Raw genomic sequence first — 13,241 nt, forward strand, 5'->3', positions numbered from 1 at the left:
TTTATTCTCAGTATTTATTTGTTCTTTCTAAAGTTAACTTGTTTTTTATTGTGGTAAAATACATGTAACATAAAATTAACCATTTTAAAGCATGGAGTTAAGTGATTGTGTATTCACAGTGTTATGAAATCATCACCACCGTCTAGTTTCAAAACATTTTCATTACCCTGAAAGGAAACCCTATGCTCTTTAAGCAAGCACTCTCCATACTCCCCCATTCCTAGCTCTTGCAACCAGGAATCTGCCTTTCGTCTCTATGGATTTGCCTCATCTGAATATTTCATAGAAATGGAACCATACAATATGCAGTCTTTTGTGTCTGGCTTCTTTGACTTTGCATAGTGTAATCAAGGTTCATCCTTTGAACATACATTGTGCTTACATACATGTGTACGTGCACTATAGCGTGTATCAGTACTTCGTTCCTTTATTTTTTTTTTTAAAGATTTTATTTATTTATTCATGACAGATACACACACACACAGAGGGAGAGGCAGAGACACAGGCAGAGGGAGAAGTAGGCTCCATACTGGGAATCTGATGTGGGACTCGATCGGGGTCTCCAGGGTCATACCCCGGGCTGAAGGTGGCGCCAAACCGCTGGGCCATCGGGGCTGCCCTACTTCATTCCTTTATATGAAGAGTATTGCATTGCATAACTATCACATTTTGTTTATCCATGCATTCCTTGATGGACATTCCCAGCCTTTTAGCTATTGTGAATAGAGCTGCTATAAACATGTGTGGACAAGTTTTTGGTTGAGCACCTGTTTTCAGTTCTTTTGGTTACATACTCAGGAGTAGAATTGCTGGGTCATATGAAAATTCTGTTTAACTTACTGAGGTACAGTCCAATTGTTTTTTTTTTTTCTTTTTTTAAAGATTTTGTTTATTTATTCATAAGAGACACACAGAGAGAGAGAGAGAGGCAGAGACACAGGCAGAGAGAGAAGCAGGCTCCATGCAGGGAGCCCAATGTGGGACTCGATCCCGGGCCTCCAGGATTACGCCCTGGGCTGAAGGTGGCACTAAACCGCTGGGCCACCCGGGCTGCCCCCAATTGTTTTCCACAGTGACTTTATACATTCCCACCAGCCACGAGGTTTCTGATTTCTCTGCATCCTTGCCAGCACTTGTTATTTCTTTTTAAATTTTTTTTTTTTTAAAGATTTTATTTATTTATCCATAGACACAGAGAGAGAGGCAGAGACACAGGCAGAGGGAGAAGCAGGCTCCACACATGGAGCCCGATGTGGGACTCGATCCCAGGTCTCCAAGATCACACCCCGGGCTGCAGGCGGCGCCAAACCGCTGCGCCACCGGGGCTGCCCTCTTTTTAAATTTTTATTTATTTTTTGGTTATAGCCATCCTGGTGAATGTGAAATGGTACATCAATATGATTTTGATTTGCATTTTTCTAATGGCTAATGATATTGAGCATCTTTTCATGTGTTTGTTTGCCATTAGTATGTCTTCTTTGGAGAAATAGCTATTCAAATTCTTCATTCATTTAAAATTGAATTGTTTGAGGGACACCTGGGTGGCTTGGTTAGCTAAATATTTGGCTCTTGATCCCAGCTCAGGTCTTGATCTTGGGGTTGTGAGTTCGAGTCTTATGTTGGGGCTCACAATTAAAATTCATTGGTTTGTCTTTTTGTCATTGAATTGTAAGTAATTTATAAATTCCAGATCCCAGACCCTTATTATATACATGATTTGCAAATATTTTCTCCCATTCTGTGGATTGTCCTTTTGCTTTCTTGATAGTGTCTTTTGATGCACAAAAGTTTAAAAGTTTTGTTTGTTTTTGGCTCAAAGTGGGGCTTGAAAACATGACCCAGAGATTTGAGAGTCTTATGCTCCACTGATTGAGCCAGTCAGGCACTCCTAAAATTTTTTTATTGAAGTGTAGTTGATATACAATATTATATTAGTTTCAGGTGTGTAACATAATGATATGACATTTATATGCATTACAAATGCTCACCATAATAAGTGTTGTTTCCAACTGTCACCATACAAAGTTATTACAATATTATAGACTACATTCCCTGTGCTTAATTTATATCCCTGTGACTTACTCATTTTATAATTGGAAGTTTATACCTTTTAATCCCATTTACCTATTTTACTCATCCTCTACCCTTAAAAGTTTTTAATTTTGATGAAGTCCAATTTTATCTTTTTTCTTTTGTGTTTTGGTTTTATATTTAAGAAACCATTCCCAAAATCCATTGTCATGAAGGTTGACCTGGTTATTTCTCAGAATTTTACAGTTTTAACCCGTGTAGTTAGGTCTTTGATCCATTTTGTGTTAATTTTGGTATGAGGCAAAGATCTAACTTCATTCTTCTGCATCTGAATATCCAGTTGTTCTATCACCAGTTGCTGAACAGGCCATTCTTCTCCATTGAATGGTCTTTGTACTCTTGTTGACTTTGTACTCTTTTTGTACTATGTTATACATCTATGTATGGGCTTATTTATGAACTCTCAGTTCTATCTCGTCATTCTGTATGCTTATCTTTATGGAAGTGCTTACACTGTTTTAATTACTATAGCTTTGTAGTAGGTTTTGAAATTGAAAAGTGTAAGTCTTCTAATATTGTTTTAATTAATTTTTGAATAAGGGAATATGATCAGGTAGTTCATACATCGAAATGATCTGGAAAGGTCTTCCTTGGGGAGTTATGTTCTTTTTTTTTTCTTTTTTTAAAGGATTTTATTTATTCATTCATGAGAGACACGGAGAGAGAGAGAGAGAGAGAGAGAGAGAGAGAGAGAGAGAGAGAGAGAGAGGCAGCGACACAGGCACAGGGAGAAGCAGGCTCCACGCAGGGAGCCCGACGTGGGACCCATCCCTGGTCCCCAGGATCATGCCCTGGGCTTATGGCAGCACTAAACTGCTGAGCCACCTGGGCTGCCCGGGGAGTCATGTTCTCACATGACATCCACTCTGTTTCCCTTACTCTATATAGGCAATCCTTTTAATTAATTTTTTCTATCTTTCTAGTGCCTCTTCATGCACATGTGAGCAAATATGAATATATATATATATTTTATAGCTTTCTTTTTATACAAAAGTAGCATTTTTAACAAATTATTTTAAAAAGGATTTCACAGCATGTTCTAGAGATTCTTTCCATATTAATTCATAGAGAACTTCCTCACACCTTTTGTAATAGCTGTGCAGTGTTCTGTGGTGGGAACAGAACCTAGCTTATTTAATTTTAAATCTTATTTTTTTAAAGATTTTATTTATTCATAAGAGACACACACAGAGAGAGAGAGGCAGAGACACAGGCAGAGGGAGAAGCAGGCTCCATGCAAGGAGCTCAATGTGGGACTGGATCCCAGGTCTCTAGGATCACTCCCTGGGCTGAAAGCAGCCCTAAACCTCTGAGCCACCTGGGATGCTCCTATTTTAAATCTTATATAATTTGTATCTTGGACTCTTGGGTTGTTTCTGATTTTTTTGGGTGTTGAAAACAACAGTGATGCAGTGAATAAATTTGTATATAGGCCATTCATGTTCTGGCAGATATATCTTGGGGATAAATTCTCAAAAGTGGGATTGCTAGATAGAGCTAGATGGCCCTCTATAGGCGTTGACCTTTTTTCAGTGTGTGAGGCTGCCATATTCATCACAGTTTTGTTAACAGAATGTATTTTATCTAGAATTTTGTCTTTCTCACAGGTGAAAATGGCATCTCCTTTTAGTTTTAATATGCAGGATGTGGTTGAACATTTTTTAGATGTTTGTGTGATTTGTATTTCCTTTACCATGAACACTGTTCACGTGCTTTGATTAGGTTATTTCTGTGAGCTTTTCATATATGCCATGAATTGTAGATATTTTTCATGCATTTTGTCATTTGTCGTTTGACCTTGCGCTAATGGTTGTTTGCTGGTCAGACTCCTTTTTTTTTCTTTTTTTTTAAATTTTATTAAGGTTTTTTTTGTTTGTTTATTTAAGGGAGAGAGAGAAAGAGTGTGAGAGAGAGAGAGCCACAAGCAGGTTGGAGAGGGGACAAGCAGAATCCCTGCTGAGCAGGGAGCCCGATGTGGAGTTCTGTCCCAGAACCCTGAGATCATGATGTGAGCTGAAGGCAGATGCTTAACCAGCTGGGCCACCCAGGAGCTCCTTTTTCTTTTTTCTTCTTAAATATTTTTTCGTTTATTTTAGACATAGAAAGAGAGTGCAAATGTGGGGAGGGGGAGGGAGGGAGGGAGGGAGAGAGAGAGAGAGAGAGAGAGAGAGAGAATCCCAAGCAGACTCTGTGCTGAGTGTAGAACTATAACCCTGAGATCATGACCTGATCCGAAACCAAGACTTCGATGCTTAACCAACTGAGCTACCAAGGTGCCCCTGTTTTTTTTTTTGTTTGTTTTTGTTTTTTTTTAAGTAGGCTCCATAACCAGCATGGAGCCCAATACAGGGCTTGAACTCATGACCCTAATAACTAAGATCAAGACCTGAGCTGAGATCAAGAGTCAGATGCTCAACTGTCTGAGCCACTCAAGTGCCCCAAGAACAACATTTCCGATCTCTAAGTAGTTGATTATTAATTTTTTTAAATGTCTGCTGGATTTTGAATCACAGTTTCTTAGATTTCTATAACATTTCCTACTCCAGAATTACTAAGAAATCTGGCTGTTCCTCCCTCCTCCGCATCCAGTGCTTTTATGCTTTCATTTTTTTTTCTTGAAGATTTTATTTATTTGAGAGAAAAGCAGACACACACACACACACACACACACACACACACACACACAGAGTGGTGTGGGGGAGGGGCAGAGGGAGAAGGAGAAGCCGACTCCCTGCTGAGCAAGGAGCCCAATACGCGGCTTGATCCCAGGACCCTGAGATCATGACCAGAGCCCACAGCAGATGCTTAACTGACTGAGCCACCCAGGTGCCCCTGTGCTTTCATTTTTTATTTTGAAATCTTAGATCAGTTTGGAGTTTATCTTGTATACAATGTAAAGCATGGAATTTATCCTTCTCAGGTAGTTATGAAGTGGTTTCCCAAAAACATTTATTTAAAGAAAACCATCTGTACTTCCACTAATCTGAGATTTTGACTTTATCCTATATTATATCCCTGTGTTTATGAACTGTAAAGTTTTGTTTTTGTTTCCTTTTTGTCTCTTTACATGATGAAGACACATTGTTTCAGTTATTAAAGATTTTGCTATGCTTTCATATTGGGTAAGATGAGTCTCATCCATATTGCTCTTTGGAGTTTTCCTGCCTATTCTTGTTTTTCTCTATGAATTTTTAAATCAGCTTGTCTAGTTCCAGAAAATGATCTGTGTTATTTTTGTTTGGATAATACTAGATTTAAAATTCATGAATCCTGTGGTCCATGATGATAATCACCCTCTAGTATAGTCCCTTATCTCTTTTGATTGTTTTTTGGCCATGGGGTCTCCTGGCTCAGGGGAGGGTCAGAGTTCACAGGTTGGAGTCTACCTTTGAACCTCTCTGAGGCTACTCTTGCTGTGTGTCTTTCGGTCCTAGAGGCTTTGAACTGGGTTAAAACCCTGCTGTGAAGCCACTCTAAGGCCATTCTCTTTCCAAAGTGAAAACTTATTCCCTAACCTGTGTCCCAACCATCTCTAGCCACATCACCCAACCTAGCACACCACACCAGAGGTTCTACAGTGAGGCTTAGTGATGATATTAATACACTCCATTAATATAATATATGGGATCACAATAAAATGTCAACAACATGGAGATGCACTGAATTTGAATGTAAACTAGAGAAAAATTATAGGTTAAGTTTAAATTCTGTATCATATTCAAGTATAAAGGAATTAAAGTCTAAAATCAAATCCCATGGTCTGATGAGCTCAGAAGTCGCCCTCCCTGGTTTCTTACTTTGCTGCTTTTGGTGGAAGGGTGTCCTTGCCCAGTGCTGTCCAGGCTCTTTCAGTATGTCTGTACAAGCCCTGCACAAGACCCCGTGTAGGTCTGCTGGGGCCTCAGACACTGCATTGTCCCCACACAGGCTCACTGGTGCCTCAGCGAGGAGGCAGAATGACACCTGGGATCACAGCAGAGCCCAGAGATGTCCAAGCAAAGCCTGATGGTCAGAGAAAACCTTGCCTTGAGTCTCCCTGTCATGTGAGGAGGGCTGTACCAGTTGCCTTGTATCTGACTTCAGCTCAGATGGGAATTTAACTTCCCAGTGAGAGGTTAATTTAGGGCTGTTTCCCCTGGCAGCTCCTGTTGCCAGCTCTTTTGTTTGGAATTGGGGTGGCCCCCTTTGATGGCAGGTGCCCTCACCTGGGAGTAGACACTTTCCATCCCGAGCCACAGGGCCTGTTTGCTAATTCCTCTGGCCATGGAGTCCCAGGCCTGAGACATCTGCCCAGAGGAGGTGTTTCTCCTGAATGGATTGAACCATGGCAGAGATAAGCAGAGACCACTGATAAGGCTAGGCTTGAGCCTGGGGAGAAGCCACAAGATTCCAGGGATTGCCTTTCTAGTTCTCTCCATGGCCCTGGATGTGGAATGGAGTCTGACATTATAATGCTGCTGACCTAGGCCTGGCTCTCACTCTCTGAGAAACTCAGCTGATAGGGCCTGTGTACTTTTTCTGACAAGTGAATACTTTCCCCAGCCAAATCATTTAGGAAATGCCATTGCTGGAGCTGCTGGTCTTTGCTGGTGGCTCCCAGAGCTCTTGCCTCTGCTTTGTAGGCTCCCTGGAGCCATACCAGCCCACTGGGGAATCTGTGCCCTACTGGTGGTACCCCAAATCGGCTGAGCCCTCTGGGGAGATAGGGCCAGGAGCACTCTACTACTAGAGAAGTGGTTCCATACTGGTGGACAGAGCTGTCATAGTGCCTGTGGCCCATCAGGATACATTCCCTTGGGCTCCAGGTATGATCGAAGCCTGTGGGTCTGGACCAGACTCCTTTTTTTTTTTTTTTTTTTTTTTTAAGACCAGACTCCTTTAGCTGCAGTGGCCCTCGCTTTGCCACATGCTTATCTGACTTTAGCTCAGATGGGAATTTAACTTCCCAGTGAGAGGTTAATTTTGGGCTGTTTCCCCTGGCAGCTCCTGTTGCCATCTCTTTTGTTTGGAATTGGGGTGCCCCCCTTTGGTGGCAGGTTCCCTCACCCAGGTGAGGTGAGTAGGCACTTTCCATCCTGAGCCCCAGTTGATTTCCCCAATTCTATACATTTGCTTGATTTCTCATCTCAGCCTATGCACCTGGCACTGGGGCCTCCATCCATAACTGTCTTCTTGGCCTGTCCAGGCTCTGAACAGCTTTAAAGTACAATGAAGAGGAATCCTGGGTTTGGGAGGACCTTGCGTTAGTGACAGAGGAAGCTGCCTTTGGGGATGTGCTTAGGTGGGCTGGCCTGAGGCTCAGGACCGTCCCCAGAGATAGGCCAAGTCCCAACCTGGTCATGGCCATGCAGTCGGCTGTGGAAAGGTGCCTGGCTTGCTCCCAGTCAGGCCAGGAAACCGTCATGATTTTGTTCTCCATTTTTCTTTAATAGCGTGTTCTTTCCATGTGGTTTTCTTGCCCTGTCCCCCCAACCCCTCCAGTTGCTCGTATTCTCCCATAGACGGTGGGAGTGAGAGCAATAATGGGGACTCAGATTTCCTGCACACTGCTGGGCTGTGGGCCCAGTGCCATGCCTGTACTAACTCATGCGCATCCTCCTGTGGTGACTGCCCTGCTATCGTCCTTGAACACGGGGGGCTCAGAGAGGTGGTACTGGGCCTCTCAGGGATGGTGACCATCAGTCAAGCATTGTTCAAAGGAGTAGGATGTCAGCCTTCACAGGTTAATGGGGTGCACTGGTTTGGACCTGGTAGAGGCCTTGGACAGTGCCTACCAGAAACCAGGTCACAGCAGGTTTGGGGCTTTGGCTGGGAGTTTTCCAGCTGGAAACATGTGGCACAAATGTGCCTGACACAGGCTTCTCTTCCAGCTCTGGACAGAACCATGGGACTGATATTTAAGGACGACTTGATTATATCATCACTGGAGCCCAGCTGTGGTTCTACAGATATGTTTCTGTCTTTTAAGATTATTTTTAAAAATGTTTTTATTTCCTCTGGCCAGTATAATTTTTCATGGGGCTTTACTCTTTGATCTGAACTGGAAAAAATGTTCCCGTTTTAAGACCTCTTAAAACATGTCTTTGGATTTATTGTCTGTACAAATGGAAATTCAGATAATAGTTCTGTTCATAAGTGAGGAAAAACAGGAAAAGAAAATAAATTTCTCGCTACTAAACACGGTGAAGCATATGCTGTATATCCTGGCAACAGAAATTCAAGGTCGGAAATAATTCCTTTCCTCATGAGTCTGCCTTCAGCTTCTCAGAGGAGTGCAGCCGCTGAAATTTGCCACTAATTGTAGCCATAATTTTAGCATGCAATTAAACACATGATTTCCTTCCCAGCTGATGTCTTTTTAGCTAGTCTGACATGGATAAAACAAAAGCTCTGTAGATTTGAATGGCCACTTTAATTTGATAGAAGTTGAAGGAAAGTCACCATTGTTTGAGCATGCTTGGCTACGCACTTGGAACTAGGTTAATCTTGCCTGTAAAAATGACGAACAGCATGGGTTCTTCTCATATAGTTTCTAGAGCTGCTGTCTGAGCATTGAAGAGAAGCGGCCTAAGACCCTCCACAAGGTTAAGGAGGTTGGAGGGACTGATACCAGGGGGAGGAACCAGAGATGGAAGTTGTGTGGTCGTGGTGGCAGAAGCCGTGGTTCATGGAGGTCACCTCATGCTGCAGTGGGTCTGGTGTCTGAGCAGAGCTGCTCTCCAGGGAGGGAACCAGTAAGGCCCCAGGCTGGCTTGCTCTGGGCTAGTGTGTCCATTTGATGCTTTTCTTTTCCTCAGCTTCTCTCAGAGAGTCATCTGCTCTGTAAAGGATGTTTTGTGTGAAATTAGGGCTCCTTGCCCAGGGGAGTTTGGGAACTACCAGGGTAAAGAAACTAAATAGGTTTCTCTACTCAAGGAGGTCTTGAGAGCCTGTTATATGCTGCTGTGCTTTGCGATTCTCTGAGGGAGAGTTCAAACAAATGTGGTTTTCCAGAAGTATGTGACTTTATTTTTCTTTATTCAAGGAATACCCTGCAGGGCACAGTGTGGGAAGCACAATTCTGGTTGTGTGGAGCCTCTCAAGCATGACCTCCTTTTTTTTTTTTTTTTAACATTTTATTTATTTATGTGAGAGAGAGGGAGAAAGCACAAGCAGGAGGAGTAGCAGGCAGAGTCAGAGGGAGAAGCAGGTTCCCTGCTGAGCAGGCAATCTGATGTAGTACTCAATTCCACGATCCTAGGATCATGACCTGAGCTGAAGGCAGATGCTTAACCGACTGAGGCACCCAGGCACTCTGAACATGACTTTATAACAAGAAAGACACATGCTGATTTTGTACACACCACGTGTGAGTTACTATCCTAAGCACTTGCAAGCACTGTCTTAGGAAATTTTCCCTGTATATTAAGGTCGTCTTGTTAGCACCCCTGTGGGAAGAAGCTGAGCCATTGCGAGGTTAAAAGAGTTGCCCAGAGCCTCAGAGCTCATGGGCCTGGGCTTGTCCTTCTCTTCCAGCCTGGGTCCTGGTTGTCCTTCAAGTCCTGGACCCTGTGTAGCCTCATCCAAGAAGACTTTCTGATTCCCTCCCTATCTCCAAGGGGGAACTTGGACCCTTCTCTGGTCTCCAGAACCAGAATTTCTCAAGGTCTCTGCCATACTGGGTTGTCACCCCGAGGTGCCCAATTATCCGCCATAGTGGACCCCAGGGTTCATGAGCACCAGGCCTGTCTTTGCCTGTGATCTGAGTCTTTGATCTCTAGCACCACGCCTGGCACGTAGTTGCTGTGAGTGACTTCCACATGTGGACTGGATCTCATATACTCTCTGTTCCTTTATGGTACAGGTGGCAGTAGAAGTGTTCCTGATGGTTCTCAGGTGCTGACGACTCCTACTATTTTTACTCTGGACACAGCTCTTTTCTTACTTTGGATTTAAACTGATACATTTAAATTAAATAAATTTAATTGCTGAACTGTCAAGACCAGTGTGTTCCCTTGAGTCAGCATCCCTATGTGTCATCAGCAGTGGTTAGGCCCAGGGTTTAACAGAGGTACTTGGACGGATGGAGTCAACATTCTGATACTCCACAGCATCATCTCTCAAAGCAAATTCTTGGCTTTCTTTATAAATGTAGTTCAGCATTTGGGGAATGATAGACACAAGTGAGTGGGTTTGGGTATTAAAACAGAAGGTTTTGAATAGGACAAAGAGAAGTGCTCTTTTCTGGGGGAGCAGGATTGGTTCCCACAGTGAGGGAGCAGGACCTCCCTCCCCACCTTATCATCTAACTTTTATATTTAATTAGTTTGAAAATTTTAATTATGAAACAAAGTAGATATTTAGTCATGTTTGCCTCTGGTCTGTTTCTCTCAAATCCCACCATCCCCTGCCTTCTCTTTGGTATGAATGTGGTTCTTGTCCTGTGTTTGGCCTTCATCGTTCCTGCTCATGTTTTTTCCATAAATAGATCCATATATCTATATAGCTATAAATCATATAACTTGTTTGGGATATTTAAAAATATCATATAAATAAATAAATGGTATTATGATACATCCTTGTTGCAAGTTACCTTTTTTTTTTTTTTTAAGATTTATTTTAGAGAGACTGTGTGTGTGAATGGGGGTAGGAGCAGAGGGAGAGGGAGAGACTCTCCAGCAGACTTCCCCCTGAGGGCAGAGCCCAGCATATGGCTTAATCCCACGACCTGGAGATCATGACCTGAGCTGAAATCAAGAGCTGGACCCTTAACCATCTGAGCCACCCAGGATCCCCAGCAAGTTATTTTATAAAGATTTGAGATTTGCCCTGTTGAGGCATGTGGCTGCCACGTAGTATCCACTGAGGAATTAATTAAAGCAGAGTTTATGCATTCATCCCCCCAGTGAGGGACGGATTGTATCCAGTTTTTCTGTTATAAACATTGACAGAATGAACACCCTTGAACATTCCTTTTGTGTAAAAGTTTTTGAGTAGATTCTCCAAGGTTGAATTCCAGAGTTGTAGGGTTTATTCAAGCACCACGATGCCCTCCAAAGTGGTTAAACCAATTTGCCTTCTCCCCCATTTTATAGTCCTGTAAGCCCACATTTCCCCACCCTGGTGTTCTCAGATCTTTTCATTCTTGCCAAATCGCAGAGCTTACAGTGGCATCTCTGCTATTTAATTTTGCATTTCCCTCTCTACTTATGGGGTTGGCCACTTTCCTCCATGTTTCCGGGCTAGTCCTGCTCCTCATATTTCTGGTTACATTGATCTCGATGACTTTTTAGACAGAGTAACCTTGGTCTTAGACAGATGAGACCTCCATCTCTCATAATTGTTTGCATTTCTCTTTCAGATGGCAAGTTTGGTACCTACATGCAAGTCCACATTCAGAATGATGGACCTGTGACCATAGAATTGGAGTCCCCGGCTCCTGGCACTGCTACCTCTGACCCAAAGCAGGTAAGTCTGGACTTTCTTGGGGTCTGTCTTCTGGCTTTTGGCTTTGATTGAGTCCCTGGAGCAGTTATTAGTTTGAGGTGGAGATAAGACTACATTGTGGTAACTTAACATCTATTTTAATATATCCATTTCGAAGAATGCATCTGTTTACACTGCATCCCGTTGGTGCAGTGGTTGGCTGGACAGCGCTTCTCCCTTGCCTCTTTCCCTGCTGCGAGGTGCCTTGGTGCACACACGCCGCTGGGTGGCAGCAGAGTAGCGGCACAACTCCACTGAGCCCTGGCCTGGCGTCTTAACCAGTTGAGAATGGTTACCTGGGGTGGGTTTTGTCCTAGGTGTGGGTACGTGTGCTACCTGAAGTTCTTTGTAAATCCTTATTTTTCTAAAGCACTGTCTGACCTGGATTTGCTGTAGAGAGATCCTGGATCTCTCTAAGCTTTGAGGAAAATTTTAATTAAAAGAGAGAAAGGTATCTGTGATAGTCCTTGTAACTTGTATGGTTCTTATAGATGCTTAACACTTGAGGCATTAATTATTGTGCCCACTTAATAGCCTTCGAGACACATGGGAGCAAGCAGAGGAGTGAGAACCAAAGGGATATTTCTGTTCTTCCTTCTCCACCTCCTTCCCTCCATTCCTAGGATGCTGTGAAGTGGAATGATGCAGCAGGCAGGAGAAGTATTATATAAATACCAAGTCTGTATGACCTGTTCAAAGTCGTAATGTTTCTTTCATTGATATTTATTGAATAAAATACTCCTGAGATATTCTTTTCACAAGAATAGAGTAAGAGGGACGCCTGAGTGGCTCAGCGGTTGAGCATCTGCCTTTGGCTTGGGACATGATCCTGGGATCCAGGATTGAGTCTCATGTAGGGCTCCCTGCATGGAGCCTGCTTCTCCCTCTGCCTGTGTCTCTGCGCCTCCCCCCCCCCCATGAATAAATAAATAAAATCTTAAAAAAAAAACAAAACCAAAACCAAGAATAGAGTAGGAGAAGATAGCAGAGCCCATAGTCTGAATCTTTATGGATAATGCCTGATTATCTAAATAGTCCCCTGTCCAGCCACGGGGACCGAGGACTCTGGTTGCTTCATGCATGTGCTACTGGGGAACCTTTTGTAAAGACATGATTGTGACAGCCAGTGGGACAGAGTATTAAGGCTCTATCAGCCTTACAAACAGTTTCTGTGAATTATTTTGTGCCCGCTTGCTTATAAATTCTTATCTCCCTTTCATTCGGGGAATATAAAAAATAGTGAAAGGGAATAAAGATGAAAGGAGAGAAAATGAGTGGGAAATATCAGTGAGGGTGACAGAACCTGAGAGACTCCTAAATCTGGGAAACGAACAAGGGGTGGTGGAAAGGGTGGTGGGCGGGGGCATGGAGTGACTGGGTGACAGGCACTGAGGGGGGCACTTGATGGGATGAACACTGGGTGTTATGCTATATGTTGGCAAATCGAACTCCAATAAAAAATATACAAAAATAAATAAATAAATTCTTACCTCCTATGTGAAGATCTGCCTGTATGGCTGAAATTGGTCTAAGACTTGCCATCAGTATAACCTGATACCAGTCTAGAGGAGGATAGCCAACTCTCATCCACTTTGAGTCCTTACTGTTATCAACGAGAGGAACCTACCAGTTATGCAAAAACAGACTGGTTTAGGTTAGTTCAGAGCTTGCAGTTGATGGTTCTC

At 43.1% G+C, this 13,241-nt stretch overlaps 1 protein-coding gene across 5 annotated transcripts in view; it reads left to right on the top strand.

Annotated features, from left to right (window-relative positions):
- DTD1 (D-aminoacyl-tRNA deacylase 1) overlaps nt 1–13,241 on the top strand; it is a 183,768-nt gene that overhangs the window by 15,779 nt on the left and 154,748 nt on the right. For all 5 annotated transcript variants that reach the window (XR_008667080.1, XR_008667082.1, XR_008667085.1 and 2 more), the window contains exon 4: nt 11,432–11,538. Coding sequence is in view for 1 of the 5 variants with exons in the window: in XM_055345836.1 (XP_055201811.1) it covers nt 11,432–11,538 (107 nt within the window). In the remaining 4 variants the exon portion in view is untranslated. The remainder of the gene's footprint in view (nt 1–11,431; nt 11,539–13,241) is intronic.

This window comes from Nyctereutes procyonoides, unplaced genomic scaffold (assembly GCF_905146905.1).
Source record: "Nyctereutes procyonoides isolate TBG_1078 unplaced genomic scaffold, NYPRO_anot_genome, whole genome shotgun sequence".
In the NCBI taxonomy this organism is placed as follows: Eukaryota; Metazoa; Chordata; class Mammalia; order Carnivora; family Canidae; genus Nyctereutes; species Nyctereutes procyonoides.